A 16,374-nucleotide genomic window follows, 5' to 3' on the forward strand; every position below is an offset into this window, starting at 1 on the left:
CAGCCAAACCCACAAACATGCTGCACTAGCCACCTGCGAATTTTTGCATTCTTTTCCATTTCAGGCCTTTTCTTGTTAACTTAAAAACCCAAAACCATCACACAGTAATCTCAAACTGACTTAACTGCCATTATCCAAACTCATCTCTGGGAATATAGGAATTTAGAAGGTGTAACATTGCAGGATTAGACACAGGAAAACAAGGCTAAATTGTAGTTAAAAAACCTATAAAAAGTAGCAAGCTGTAGTCCATCCACAGTATTGGGAGAAGTACCTTCCTTGCTCCACTAGCACACAGCAAAATCCCTTAACAGAACTTAAAAAAATAAAGACTGCAAATTTCAGTACAATCTGGTAAGAATAATAAGAGTCTTGCCCTTCTAAGTCAAAAGGACTTAGTAGAACTAGAGGAGATTAAGAGGCGATGGGGGTCAATTTCTCTAAGAAAAAGACCACTTTCTGTACAAAGAACGACAAAATAGACCAGGACTCTTCAGATTAGAAAGTCAGATGCTGAAAGATTTATAATAGAAGTCTATAAAATCCTATATACTATATTATATATGGTTTTGTGAATATAGATCAACTGCTCACTTTCATAGAATCATTTAGGTTGGAAAAGACCTTCAAGATCATTGAGTCCAACCATCAACCATGCCCACTAAACCATGTCCTGAAGTGCCTTGTCTACGTGCTTTTTGAATACTTCCAGGGATTGTGGCTCAACCACTTCCCTGGGCAGCCTGTTCCAATGCCTGACAATGCTTTTGGTGAAGTAATTTCTCCTAATATCCAATCTAAACCTCCCCTGCCACAACTTCAGGCCATTTCCTCTCATCCTATCTCCAGCCACCTGACAGAAGAGACCAGCACCACCTCACTACAACCCCCTTCAGGTAGTTGTAGAGAGCGATAAGGTCTCCCCTCAGCCTCCTTTTCTCCAGACTAAACAACCCCAGTTCCCTCAGCTGCTCCTCACAAGACTTGTGCTCCAGGTCCCTCATCAACTTGGTTGCCCTTCTCTGGACACGCTCCAGCACCTTAATATCTTCCCTGTAGTGAGGGGGCCAAAACTGAACACAGGACTCAAGGTGCAGTCTCACCTTTCTCTCCCAGGGATAATGTTAATGGTGATCAGTTCAAAACCAGAAAAGGAAATGGCCACTTCTGATGTGGAAAACCTTAATTTTAAAATGCCTTGAGACAGGACATGGTGAATGTTAAAGAGGCATGGCCTTAAAGAACTTCTTGAACAAATTAATGGGGAAAAAAAATAAGCCAGAAATACTGGCTCTATTTCAAAAAAGCCTGAGGTGCAATTGGCTGCAGGCTGGTCCTGGCCTTGGAGCCTACACATGCTGCCAGGCACTCTGAGAGGCAGGGTGCTGGGGAGACAAGCTTTTGGTCAGGTCCAGTAGTGCAGCTCTTATGTTCTCTTTTGTTTCGTTTCTCTCCAGCAAAACATTATATTTACTTCTGATGTTCAACACAATGCATTATCTTCCCACTTTCTGATTTTTTTAAATAAGAATTTCAGAATATAATATTTATTATCATGTGAGCACTAAGCTTGTCAACATTACTCAGTTTACACACAATATACTACTACCTATCTGTACTACTAAACTAATGTCTGCAACTGTTACCTGGCACAGGAACACAGCTGGCTTTAACAAATATTTCTAATATTTAGGTGGGGGCATTTAAAGTTAACATGGACACTGGATGCCAGTTCTAGCTGCCAGAGCTCCCAGCACATATATTTCAGTAGTTATAACTACTACCTCTAGCTCATGATGCCTACCATTACGCCTCAGAGGTCTCAAAGTGAGCACCCAAAATCTTGGAAAACCATACTAAAGAGCAATTTCCTCAATCTCTGATTCTTTGCACATTCCAGGGTAGCTCACAGGGCCTCGAAAATGGAAATGAGAATGCTGTCCAAGAGTGCAGAGGCCTTTTAGTCCTACATATAAACACAAGCCAGTCTCTCCCCTTAGCAGTCATCACACAGAATTTTGTCTTTAATACATAGCATTGGGGGAGAGGAAAGCTTACACTGTAAACTATATGGGAAATCTCTTTTTTGCATCATTTTCTGCTTGTAGAAATACCAATGTTCTTCTTGTATTTCACAGGCAACAGTGTCTGAGGTTAGTTAAGTAAGAGCCAGCCTTTCCAAAATAAAATACAAACCAAATGCTTACCAAGAGTGGCAGGCTTCCGGCGCATGGACGCTCTAATAATATCTGCTCCATGTATCTTATCTCTGTGCCTCTTTGACTTTGCTTCATAAAACCACTGCCCGCTCATATTCTTTAGCTGAACATCATCTTTGACTTTTTCTGGTAAATGCCTGAGGAAGAGAAAAATGAATAAGTGAGACACACACAAAATCTACTTACCTGTGTGAACAGAATAAAAGTCAGATTTTTGTTGTTGTTGTTTTGGGGAAGGGAGTTGTTATTTTCATCTTCTGACCTGTTAGTCTCCTTATTTAATTATGAGGGATGACAATGAGCTGGGGAGGGAAGACCCTCAGCCCCATTACCCTCAAAGCATCAGCTGAAGTAACTCTTCAAAAAACAACAACAACAAAAAAACCAAAAACCCCAACTTTGCTATGATAAACTCTCGAGCAGAGACAGCCCTGGAAAAGTCTCTGGTAACTGCAGATCTTGACTTCTTGCCTCCAGAGGCCAGTTTTCCAAGGTTAAAATTGAGATAAGCTAGCAGGGCAGCATAAGAAATCTGGGCCAAAATTAAGTCCATGACAGTTTTGGCACTCAGAAGATGCTTTTTCAGACTGTTCACATGGCACTACCTTTACACACACATTCCAAAAGTGCATCGTAAAGATGGTGCCATTTTTTCCATAGGTTGCACAAAAATCCTTATATGAATACAATGAGTTACAAAGGCAGACAGCATCAAATGGAAGAAGAAACAAAATAAATTTTTACAGTTTATTAACCTACATGTATACATTACATAAACTGCACCCATTGTAAATACCATGAAGCAAATTTTTAATAATTTGATCTCAGGCTTCAGGGTCACCCTGCTTTTATGAAGCACACTTCAACAGAATAAGGAGTTGCTGTGTCCACTTTGAAAGGTTGTTTTCTTTCCTCTTTAGGCATATAACACATTAGGTATACACTTATGCATGGCCTGGAGACTAACCTGCAGACCAGGAAAGTTACTACACAGATTTAGAGAGTACTTAATCAAAAAAGTCAAGTCAGGCTTCATCTGCCTTCTCCATTTATGTCCTTGCCTTCAGCAAACAAGCTAATAACAGAGCCCAAGGGAGAACTCAAAACAAATCAACTTACTCAGAGACTTTAAGGCTAAACACAGTCCACAGTTCTGTGGGATGGTGCTATCTTCCACAAGCCTGATGGCCAATCATAGAATGGTTTGGGTTGGAAGGGACCTTTAAAGGTCATCTAGTCCAACCCCAAGGAGGTTCCTGCCAGTTTTATATTGTTCATGAGTTTAGGAGAAGGAACTTCTAGTGCAATCAAGTAGCTATGATGACAGTCCTTTTATTATAGGTTCCAGATTTGACTGTCAAGTACAGACAACCATTCACAGCAGAGAAAGGACACTGAGCCAGTCCCAACTCCCACACTAAGATAGACCACTCTCACCTATCACTCAACTTCTTCATCTTTGTATGGCCAGAAATGAAAAAGCTTATTTGAATGCACCAGCTATATTAGAATACCTAAACTTCTTTTTGAAAGTACTGTCAACACCGAGTCCCTCCAAGGTGTGTAAACAACTTCTCTGTCTCAAATCAGCTACACACAGTTGAGGCTGCCAGGAGTTGAGGTCACCATTGGCGTTTTTAATGCCAAGATTCAACAGTCCATAGCATTACTGGGCCATTTAAAATTTGGCCCTCTCTCTTGCTTATAACTCTGTGCTTTTCTAAGAGCCAAAATATGCACTTTACATATTCTGCAGATCTTCCACGTTGGAACAGGAACACAGCAGTAGCTTCCCTCTGTCCTCAAGCAAATATATTAACTCAGGTATGAGTCAACTCCTCATTGCTCAGCCAGTTTATGAACACAGCCAGTATGAATAGTAGAAATAGGGCACGCAAGAACTTCTTACACAGGTGATTGCTTCTCCCTTTCACCTTCTTTCCCATGTGTTATTTGTCTTCTCAGAAGAGATTCTCCTTAGGGCTAGAGACTGGCTTTTCAGCTATTTGTACAGCCTGCAGGGCAGCTGACCCCAGCTAGAGCTTCAGGGCAGTATGACAACACATGGCAAGGGAGGTTCTCTAGTGGGAAGGTACTGAGTCACAGGACAAGTATTCAATGCCCTCACCCTGTTTGAGCTAACCCTTCTGCCCCAGACACTGCTCACTCCTTTTTGGCTTTGTATTCAACCACTGAAATTAGGGTGTGGCAGGAGAGCTGTACAAATCAGCTCAGACCAATAAATCACTGTAGAAGAGGACAGGATCCCAGGCCTCTCAGCTATATCAGCCTACTTACCTGCTTGTTGGACTCTCAGATCTGCGAGCAATTAACATAACATAAGCAGGACAGATTCACGGATTTGTCATGGCTCTAGACTCACTAAATGTCACCTATGGCCAATGCAGCTGTCACTTTGGCTGGAAGTGAATGTCAGGCACCTTGCTCCCAGCCCTGGCTTGCTGCCTATGGAAGTTAGTATACCTTAAGTCCACCAGCTCAACAGGCCTTCTAGGCTTTAGGAGATAATTATGCTTGCTAACAAAGGTATAAACATGCTTCCAATTTACAAATGGCTTGTCTAGCTGACAGGGCTTGTATGATAAGAAGTGACAGAAGCTCACAGCAGCTGACTTAAACTACTTCTTTTGCCTTCCCTTCTCACCTTGATAGCACTTGACCTTTGTTAGCTTGGCTTACTCATCTCTTCAAGAGAAGTATTTACCCTCTCAGTCCCATCTTTTGAGGAACTAAGAGCCACATAAATATTAAGAGTTATTCCCAGGCTTTCCCCAGTCACAAATAAAGAAGCAGATTTCCATTATCAGAAAGACAATTAGTTCTAGGTCTTTGCAGGGAAAAAAACTTTTAAGAAGCCTGCGTTCACCAACACATCATAGACCTGCTGCAGAAACAGCTGCTGAGGTTACAAATTTTTTACAATGCTACTTGAATTCTCAAGCTCTGCTATGAGCCAGCCTTAGCAGTAATATTAAACTGCTTGCACTATGAGGGCCTGTTTCACTGCTAGGCATTAGATTTAGATTGTGGTTTACCATGAAAGGAATTGTGGAGAAATCAGACTGTAGCCATGTTTTTCCACTGCTATGTACACCTCCCAGCACGCCACAACAGGATCAGAAGCCAACAGTTGATTCTGCACCAGCTCCCCAGTCAACAGAAAGGCTAACCAAGTTGTCATTACATTATTTTCCTCTCGGTGACCGAAGAACTAGTAGGTGTCCAGAGTAAGATTCAGATTGCAGGCTCAGTTGCCAAGTTTGCAATCAGAAGAAAATGCAATAACGGCTTTACATATGATGTAAGCATGTATTCTGGAGTAAGTGGTCTGTTAAAATGCCAGTTAGCCTATATGGCAGTTTTTAAAGTGAAACAGCCTCAAGTTATAAAAAAGCTAGTGTCTTTTTCTTCTACAGGAACATTGAATTCAGCAAAATGAAGGTACATAGTTAAAAGGAATTCACTCTAAAATCCACTTTTAAAATAAGCCTGAGTTCTCCCATTACTTAATATGATTTTGCCACTATGCCTAGGTGAAATATTTTTGATGGCAAGATGACAGACAAATTTTTCATCCCACTCAGTATTAAGTACATGCAGAATTACATTGACTGGGCATACAAAGCAACTGTCTGGCACTCTGCAGGCAAACAAAAAATCTACACATGTATTAATTGGGTTGTTTCTCCACACCTCCAGAATATCTGATAGTGGGCTAAATCACATGGTACCACTGTAAGGCAGGAAATCTGCTCTGATATAATCAGTCCTTGTCTACCTTCCTATCAGCAAATACAGAATGGTTTAGCTTATGCTTTGTAGGCTTGTGTAATAGTTCATTGCATGTTAGGGCAAAGTGATAATGATTTCTGCTTCTCTTTTTGTAAAACAGTATCTAGCAATACATACCTGTATCTAAAACTTCAGCTACACCTCCTCAGTGTCTCTTAACTCCTTCCCCTGTACCCCTCTTATTCATAGTCCGTATTACAAACCACCACAGAATTTGCAAGATGTGACAACTGACATTTTAATAACTTCTTTTATTGCCTTATTCCTCAATCGACAGCTTAAACTGAGCTTTTTCAGACAGGAGAGTCTGTGTGGTACCAGCACATTTGGGGAGTTCTTGTGGCAAACTAAGAAGCATTTAAATCAGAGTCTACGGCTCAAAGAGACAGATTCATTAGTGTCTCACACACCCTATTCTGAACATATGAAAAAAAGCATCCCAGTGACTGGTGGCAAAATAAAGGCTTTTAAAAGCCTGATACCTTAGCTACAAATTCACTTCTAAAACCTCCCTCCTGCAAATGAAATACCAAATGAGTGGAGAAGGTAGATGGAGAGAGACTTTTGAGGAATTTACCTTCAATTCTATTTGCTGCAAGCATAACAATAAACCCCAAACCAACAAAAAGATGACAAATTATTTAAGTTCTGGCTCACCTTCCAAACATAGACAAGATAAACTTTTTGTAGTATCACTCATGCAAGAACAGGAGTAAAAGGATATTAGACCAGGCATAAATGTCAAAATTGCTGATTAGATTTTTTTTTTTCTTCTTTGAGAGTGGAAAACAGCCACAAAAGGTTTTCAAGGCAAAAGGAATAATTGTTTAAACATTCCACTTTGCATGAGCATGCCTTTTTAGTCTGCACATATCTAGATAAGGCGTAGGAAAAAAGTCTGTTCTGGCATTTGTTAGAGAACTACACCCAAAATGTTTGTAATGGGCAGTCCCAAGTTGGGAATATGGATTATTACTTTTGCATGGTAGCTGCACACACATGATTTTAATAAAAATCAGTTACTATTTGATTGTTTTTTAAGCAATAAAGCAGTATCATTTTATACTGGTTGAGGGCTATACTAGGAAGAATAAAGCAAACCAATGGGTTTATGCAACCTTTCCCCATCCTTGTCATCATGATACCTCATCAGCAACACCTCTTTAATTCTTGCCTTTGGGGTCTCTTTGGATAGTGAGGTTTTGGGTAGGTACTAGGTGGAGACACGAGAAAAAGGCAATCTCGTTCTGTTTGTAGTCATGCACATTCTTCCATTTTATGCCTATTCAGAAGTCTGGGTGTGTTAGGTCTACTAACAATACCCTGATGAATTAATCTCAGCTAGTATCTTGCTTTTGGATCCTTGGAGAACTAACTAGGCTGTAGTCAGCACAAGTCTTGATGACTAACAAGACAAATTGACATTTATTCTGAAGTCAGAATGGAAGACAGACATATCCAGCCCTGGAGCATTAGAATGAATGAGTTACATGCTTGTAGGTGTGAGACAAGTCAATTGATTTTGGAGACGAAGAAGTGAAAGCAGGCAGCTCCGTTGCCCATTGAAATATGGTATCCACCAGAATCTGGAACCAAAACTATGATCCCAACCTCTGTGCTGAGCAAGTGTCTGTGAAACACACTGACCATGTTAACCCTGTTATACATAATTTCTCTCCCAGAAGACAGCCACACGTGAGACATCAGACTGCCATGTTGTCCCCCTATTTCATTTAAACCATATATACATTCTGCACTGAAGATGGAGTCCTTCATTTTTATATGCTTTTCTACTATGTCACCTACAGTTAGCACTCCGACTTTTTCTCCTATTAGTAGTTGCACTGTCAAGTTTGAAGTAAGCTTCATTTTACAAGTAATATGTTATAAATCATGTAATTAGATACTCTGTAGGCAAACACACAGAATATGTAAATTTGTTTAGGCATTTCTTACTACACGGAAATTTAACTTTATTCCATTCAGGAAATCTGTAGCAAGACTGTTGAGGTTACAGAGTACAGGAGGGAGCCTTTCAAAGGTCTGTCAGCCTTAACAGTTTCTATTACCTTCCACTTGTTTCATTTCTGTAACAGCCTTCCACTGTTTAGTTTGTCTGCTTGTTTTAAAGGATTTGCATAGAGGCTCCCCAATGGCCTCCCCCCCTTCTTCATACACAACCCAAGTAAACCTGCCATGTTAAAAAAAAAAAAAAAAAAAAAACAAAACACCCAAGCAAACAACAAAGCCTTCACAATGAAGGAACAGCTATCCTGTGACAATACATCTTTGGTATTAGAGTCAGCCTGGACAGCAGTACAGGATGATCTGAATCTGGGGAGGAGAGTTTGCTAGAAAGTATGTGCATTCACTCACAGGTTCTGCTTAAACACAGTGTTCACAGTACTTTAAGCTTTAAAAGTAGGTGTATAAAGCAGAAAACCAGCCCTGATCAAATGACAACCCAGAGGACACATACAAGCAACTGTAAGCGAGCAGAAGAGCCTGCATCATAGCTTTCTTCATACTGCCAGTAAGGGCATCTCCAAGAAATTCATGCTGTGCTAAAGAATAGGTTGCATTTTAGGATTTCATGCAAGCTACAAATCAAGACTAATCTACTCTGAAGACAAAAGCTTCAATTTGACACACAATAACACAACACAGTCCCAGGTACAAACACGTAATAGGTCTTACCAAGACCATTTTTGTACTGTAGGGAAAACCATACTTACTGAGGGAGTACTCAATTTAGAGGTTAAAAAACCTTATTAGTATCCACTTTTTCCCTTAAGCACACTCTTCTACCATACAAAATAAGCTCCATCCACCCTGCTCCACTAGCTGTTCCAAACAGGCATCATCCAGTCAAATAATCCACCTGCTACTAGTAGACCAGTTAGCAATCAACATTGGGAAGAAAAGGTATCAGCCCAGTTACCAGTATAGTCCAATGCCATATCTGTTACCAAGACCAGTAAGTAGGGTCACTTCCTTAACCCCAGTTAAGGGGTCTCACCAGATTAGCATGAGAACAGTCCTGCTTTTCTTACTGACTCTTCACAAGGAGGGCTGAGACCAAGGTAGTTCAGTGTTACCTTGCTCTGATGAACCTGGCAGAAAACGTAGAGGATGCAGAAAAGCTTTCTGGAGGATATATACTCCCTTATTTTTTTGTTTGTCTAGTGACAAATGGAGACTTAGGCAAAAAAAGGAGTTTGCTCAGAATAGGGTGGGTTTGTTTTGCTTTGGTTTTTTTGTTGTTGGGGTTTTTTTGTTTGGGTGGGTTTTTTTTAAATATATCTCTGGAGAGCAACAACCAACCTCCCCACCAAACCCACAGTCATTCTTATGTCAGTTGGCTTTGTTAAAAAGTATAAATAATGGCATGCACATTTGCTAGAGAATGAAATTGCTCGATTTCCTGAACACTCACTGCATTTGGAAAGTCACATTTGGTGCTAAGCAACATCCATAAGGGGGAATTAATCCAGAAGACATGAGCTTATCCTTTTCCACGTGGACAGGTGCATCTTACAGCCCAAAGAGGAACATTCTCATCTGGGTGTATTTAGGTACTTACATATATGAGAAATCAGTAACTGTGAGTGTGAGTGCCACTTGATACTTTGATTACTGCCAAATATCTCAGAAATCCTGCCCCATAAACACGTTAAACCAAGCATTTTAAAAAAAATAAAATCTTTTTTAAACTGCTAAAGCTAAAAAAGGAAAAAAAAATATAGACCAAGTTTCATTTATTTGAAGAAAGCTTGTTGTTGAATTGCCATGCTGGATCCCCTCTGTCTTTGGCAATGGGAAATGCCTCTGAGCTGCTTTCATGTCATGCAACCACTACACAAAGCCAAGCAAAGGAAGGAAGAAAAGTATGGGCAGCAGGCAAGCATAGTCTTATCCCCAAGCTCCTTTGAGGGAGCACTCCAGGTTGTTCACAGTGTAATGGGGCTTTCTCCCCCAGCAGATCTGCCCAGCTAGAAAGAAATCAGTCAACTAAGGGCACAAGGAAAGAGTTTACAGGATGTCCCTGATTTGGCTGAAGGCAATCTCCAAGCACACATTCTCATGTATACACTTATGACCATCAGCACCTTATATTTACTAACAAATAAGCCTGTTAAAAGTTAATCAGAAGTCCTGGGTACGACCACTAGACATGGGTATATGACTTCAGAACTAGTTATAAAAATAGCATGAGTTTCAATTAATAACAATTAATTTCTATTTCCCCTATAATATGTCTGAGCAGATTGTGAGAGCAGATTCTGTTTGACAAAAGGAGATACTAAGACCTCTCAGTTTGAATTTTCAGCTAAAGAGTTCAAGCCACCTAATTCTTAGTCTCTTAAAATAAAATCAACCTACGGAGATTTTTTTTTTAATGCCAAGGGTAGAGTTAATTTCAGATTAAAAACCTTTGCATACATTGTAAGCAAGCTCCTTGTTGACACAAATGTATGACCTAAAAATACAAGAATTAAATATGCCTCAAAGTGAGTTTAGTTTTTTTAAATCTGTTTTTAAAATAAGCTCCACAAGAACTGTAGGCTTTATTTTCTTATTAGCCACAATTGCTTATTACTAGACTAATTTAAATCTACCAAGGCTTAAGGATAACATCAGTACCCTGAGAAGAACCTCAGAACCATGTTGCTCAGACAGGATCTTAACATAGCCTTAGCTCTAAATTTAGAGAAAGTTATTGTTATTTGTGGCATCCCTCATCCAGAGCAAGCTTTCAAAAAAAATTCAGTGTGGATCAGAAGGGATGATGGCCAGCCTAAGAGACCTCAGTTAGACATACAAAGTGCCATTCTGTTTACTGGTCAGGACAATGTAGAGCACATACAAACATACTATGTTCTTGCCTTGCCTGTAAGCCACAACTCCTCCACATGTTACTCTTCCATTCATTTACAGATGCCCAAACTTTTATCATGAAGTAGTGCAAATGACATATTAAGGAGCTTATAAGAAAAGGGGTGGAGAACTGGTAAAATGAACATTTTTGCAGAGATTGAGCTTTAGAAAGAGTCCCTAGGTATTGTATGGCAATGAGAGTGATACTTCAAAATTATAAAGTTATAATTGGTCCCTAGTTACCTCACTATGCAGGCACTACCAATCTGCCACAATCATTTGAGTGAATACTGAGGACACATTTTAAAAATTTCTAGAACATTTGGAAGAAATACCCTGGAGACAGAGTAGAAAAAAATGGGTAATTCTTTTCAGAAATGAGAAGGTTAGCTTTGACAGCACCTCTAAGACAGCATGTCTAAACTCTTCTGTCTTCAATCAGCCTTTAAACTTGAACTGGCACCCAGGTTCAAAACTATCTGCACCAAGAACCTTGCCTCTGGTAAGCACACCCTCAAAACTGCTACATCTAACAGAAAAGTATTTTATGAAGATTTTAAGAATGTATTCTGGTGACAGTAATTGAATGCCATTTTCACACTACAGAAGTTAAGTCCGGTTCCCCCAATGCCAATATTCAGCTCACCCCAATACCTTAAATATATCCCATCCTAAAGGGAAAAAAAACCCACAAAAACAACACACAAAAACCCCCTTCCTTCTGACAGTCTACAATATAAGGAAAATTGCCTTAAAAAGTGACTGAAGAAGATATCTGTTAAAGCTGACCAGAATTTAAATAAAAAAATAAAAAACCCCACACATTTACACTAGGGTTTCAACAGCCATGCAGTCCCACTGAACATCATGAGACAGGTTAAGCGTATGTAGCACCCAGCAGAATCAGACCCCTGAAGCTTTCTCTCTTTTTCGCAATGCCACACCAATGTATGTATTAAAGGGGTTTGGTGCACAGCAGTCACCACCCACCACACAAACAACTCCACACCAGAATTTCCCCTATCATTAGCCTCCTTCAGTTTACACAATGAGCAAACAATCCGAAGCACAGCCCGCAACAGCACTGCCAGGAGGTTCTGCTGGGAAGGCCGATAGCCACAGCAGGGAACCCTCTTGCAAGGGCGACCACAACAGCTTTCTGCCTCAGACACGCTGGTGCCAGGGGCCAGCCACTCCACCACATAAGAGTCACCCAACCACAACCCAGAACTTCACAGACAGATACATTTCTGTTCCACGTTACTGTCTCCAGAAAGGGCCCAAAACTGTGTTAATTCTGAACTACACAATTGTAAAGAAGAGTTAGGGGCTATGCTGAAGCTACTGCCAGGAAATTCAGTAATGTGCTTAGCCCTCTCATTTGTTCAATACCCAAAACCCAGCTGGAGCAGGGTATATCAGAGATTCCTGGGCAGGAATAAGGACAAAAAAAACCCCAAAAATAAATCAGTCAGCAATAAGCTGAAAACCAGCTTCTAGTCATGACAAGCTGTCAATCAGCTTTTCCATTTTACACCGGTTTTCCCCTCCTGAGCAACACTGCCATTCAGGGGCTGGCAGCAGCTCCTGGGGTAATGAAGCAAAGAGAGGCCTCTTCTTGCCTTAGGAATAAAAAAAAAAGGATGCACTGTCTTTTGATTTCCTTGCATCACACCCTCTTGTCATCTGAGATTTCTTCATCACCCATTTGCCCATGAGAAGAAAACATAAATATCCCCTTTCCTCTGGGACAAACCTCAGCAGAGGTCAAGTAGGAAGCAGGCATGCTGTTCCCAAAACGATGCTGTTCCTATAACTATCAGCCCAATTCAGACCAACAGAAGAGGAGCTGCAGGATGGGGCAAACACCTATTACAGCACTCAGCAAACCAAGAATTAAAGCAGACTGCCTAAGGTGGCTGCATGGGCCAGTCCAATCAGCACAGGTTTACTACAGATAAGCAATACTAGAAGCTGTTAACAGAGATGGGACTTCATCAGGTGATTTGTAAAATTCCACTAGGAAGTTGCTCAAAGAAGATTCTGTCACGTTACCAGTTTGTCCACACTCCAGGAACACAGCACACAGACTCCATAGATGGAACAGATTATTAGAACCCTTCAAACCTCAGAATTTCTTCTAGAGGGAAAAAGATCACATTAAAAGACTTCCAATATATACATATACAAACAACACTTTGTCAGGGTGTGATGTTTGTATTATGACATTCAATCCCAGCTCTTGGAATCTTCCAGGTGTGCAAGGCTGTAGAATTCAAACTAAAATATTATATCTCCTTGTCTGGAGATATAATTCAGGTACTGTTTTAATATATAATATATAAGAAGCAAGCTCCATGTGCCACATCTATGTAGAAAAATCAGTTTCAGATGTAAGCTTCCAGCTTCTCAGAAGTTATAATATTCAGAAACCAGAAGAGACATTTTATTGTAGAAACAAACATGCTGATTACAGGCTGCTACAACCTGCAGTCCCTTGCATTTTCTACCACACCCTCCTGAACTAGAATTACAAATGGCAAAAGCGAAGTTATACAGACCAAAATACTTGTTGACAGCCTTTTCAGACCACTACTGAGAGCAGCTTTTTTGATTTTCTGTTCCAGGAAAAGTTCCCTTCCCCAGATGCTGTTTTCAAACTCACATCTACAATTACTTTCCCTGAGCACTTTCAGACCTGGCACTGTTGTACCATTCCAAAACTGAAGTCAATATTCTTCTATCTACAGTAAAGAAAAGAAAATGCCCATTCTGTTACAGCAAAGTCAGTTTTCTGCTTTTTGAAGCAGGAGACAAAACTATGTGGTGAAAACATCTCCTCCTCAGGTTGCATTAAGATAGTGGGAAAAAAACAATTGGGAACATTGCCTGTAATGATTTTACCTTTAGTCCTCAGTGAAGCAAATGCCTCGAGAGGAGAAGCGTTTTTAACGAGAAGCTACTGGTTTGCCCTTTATTGCTCTTACACTTAAAGGAGCAAGAGGAATAACTCAACAACGCGCTGACCACACGCTGACCAAACAACCCCAAGGCTGCACAAGCCTACGCAGCAAGATGAACACTGCTCTTGGGGCAAGTAGCAGGCTGCTGTTTCATTTGCTTCAGGGTATGCCTACACAGAGAGCATTTGTTAAAAAATGTTTCTCAGCAGAAGAGAAGCATCACAGATGCATCACGGTTGGAATAATTTCAAACCACGTAAATAGGAAATACATGTCTTCATGAGGAACTTCACAATGAGAAAGAATCCGAGAGATTACTGAATCAATGAGAGAAAATCCTGCCTCAGCAGAGACCTGTAAGCATCTGTTTGTGTTACAGTACTTTGACCTTTCAACATCTAAGGCTCCGTTTTTCATTATTCGGCCACTTGTCATTTTGCGTACCCTATAATGGATACTTTCCTTCACACTGGAAAAAAAAGCCCAACTACTGAAATTCTCATTCCTGAGCAGGTAGCTATCAATGTTAGCTGAAACCACTATTCCACTGCTATTTGTACCTGTGTAGATGGCTTTCTTAAAGTCAGGTCATCTGGGCAATGCTGCTTTCCATGCATACATCTCTATTCATGGCAGTTATGCTAAAAGTAGCTCTAGGAAAACCTCCCAGAACAGAAAACACTCCACAATAGCAACACATTGTTCTGTCTGTGACACCACAAAGAAAACAGGGAGCAATTTTCTGCTTTAGCCAGAGATTGCAAGGACTTCTCTTGCCAATAGAGCATACCGTTGGTACCTCCTCTGGACTGCAGCTCCAATGCTCTACATGTTTGACATATAACTTCATCATTCAGACATATTGCTGACTGCATCTATATTGACTTTTTTGTTTGTTTGGGGCACTAGTGCTCTTTTTGAATCAAATCACCCCACTTATGCATTAGTTCAGGTTGCAGAGGTTTTGATACTTGCAAACTGAATCCTTTTCTGAGGAAACCAAGCCAGATGCGTATCAAGCCAGATGTGTACCAAGTCTGCTTGGCCCCTTAGGGAATTGTAAGGGTCCAAATCAACAGTTAGTCTTTTGGCCAGTAATTAATTGTTTGTGTGGTAGAGGCATTTCATCCAGGGACTACACTAAACCTGGTCCAGAGTAAAAATCTCCAATACTGTGGAATATGGGGCACCCAGCAACAACTGTTTTTATCTACTCCTGCGCTCTGAATAACTCAGTATATGAACTGTGTAGGTCTTCCCAGGACAACATGTGGTGCTAGATCCCTTACCTGACTCTCTCTTCTTCAGCTCTTTTAAGCTCTGCATCCCGTTGCAGCACCTTCATTATTGCCTCTTGTTCCTCCTCTGTTAGGAAGCTTAGGTCAATCATCTTGTCGTGTGTGTAGGGGCTGGTAAAGTGTCCAGGAAGATCTTCAATCCTGCTGAGGAGGATAGTCTTGTAGTCCACTTTAAAGGTATAGAACAAGAGAAGTCTTTTTCAGCAGGCACTGAGAAAACTGGACCACGTTACAGTCAGTGGCTTAAGAACCCCAAATGTTACTTTCTTGCAGTAGAGTATGTGCATGCTTCTCTAGACGAAAGACTTTTGGGAAAGTGTTGCATTCCTGCTTGCCATCACAATGATGTCTTCTCAGCTTGTCCTCTCAGCTCTGCTTCCTGGAGTAACAGTTCATTGACCCAGCATATCCAGTGTTTAAGAACAAACAAAACATCCCCTAAAAGAGAGACAAGGAAGAACAAGCTGTAATATCAGGGATCAGGGAAGTAGATTATGTATGCATTTTTAATTAAAAGAAACAAGTTTTTCAGTGTGATTAAACTACTTTGTGAAGTTCAAATGGTCACTTCGAGTCAAACCTGTTTTACAGGCCTCTTGAACAAGGTGGCCATGAAAATATATTCCTTTCCAATATGACAACTCACACCCTAAAACACAGAATCAAGTGTCATTCAAATGACAACACTTTAAAATAAGTGCATTTTGAGTTGACCTTTAAGTCAGCAGAACAATTTGTAGGAGAGGGAAGGGGGAAAAAAAATACCAACATAAAACCAAAAACTAAATCAAGAACACATATCACATTCATTTAAAGTAAAAAAAAAAACAAACCAAAAAAAAAAACCCAAAACCAAAAAAACCCCAAACCCACAAAACACAAAACCAAAAACGTGTAGTCCTAACTATTGACATTATATTCAAGAGCACACAAGAAATCTGTGTCTATGGCTATCAATACACAGATAGACAAGAGCCAGGTATCTCAGAAGAAAAAATCTATTGCTGCTTGCAGCCCTGATTCACAGCAAAGCAGCAGAGTGAGGCAGCCCAACATGTATCTGCGGCGCTCACCTTCTGCCAGTGTAGACTTGAATCACATCCATGAACTCTCTTCACAAGGGCTAGAAGTTGGATTTTGTTTATTTAAAGAAAGATTGCCTGAACTCCAGGAACAGAAGACTTAAAGGAAAAAAAAACAACC

The 16,374-nt window shown here is 40.4% G+C and overlaps 1 protein-coding gene across 2 annotated transcripts in view; it reads right to left on the bottom strand.

Moving 5' to 3' along the window:
• The window catches only part of SYTL2 (synaptotagmin-like 2), a 46,531-nt gene extending 30,926 nt beyond the window's left edge, over window positions 1-15,605 (bottom strand). For both annotated transcript variants that reach the window (XM_010576562.1, XM_010576561.1), the window contains exons 1-2: window positions 15,163-15,605; window positions 2,208-2,356 (exon numbers count right to left, since the gene is read on the bottom strand). In XM_010576562.1, coding sequence (XP_010574864.1) covers window positions 2,208-2,356; window positions 15,163-15,263 — 250 coding nt within the window. In that variant the 5' untranslated portion in view covers window positions 15,264-15,605. The remainder of the gene's footprint in view (window positions 1-2,207; window positions 2,357-15,162) is intronic.
• Window positions 15,606-16,374: the final 769 nt, after the last annotated feature.

Source organism: Haliaeetus leucocephalus, unplaced genomic scaffold, assembly GCF_000737465.1.
Source record: "Haliaeetus leucocephalus isolate CR32 unplaced genomic scaffold, Haliaeetus_leucocephalus-4.0 Scaffold536, whole genome shotgun sequence".
In the NCBI taxonomy this organism is placed as follows: Eukaryota; Metazoa; Chordata; class Aves; order Accipitriformes; family Accipitridae; genus Haliaeetus; species Haliaeetus leucocephalus.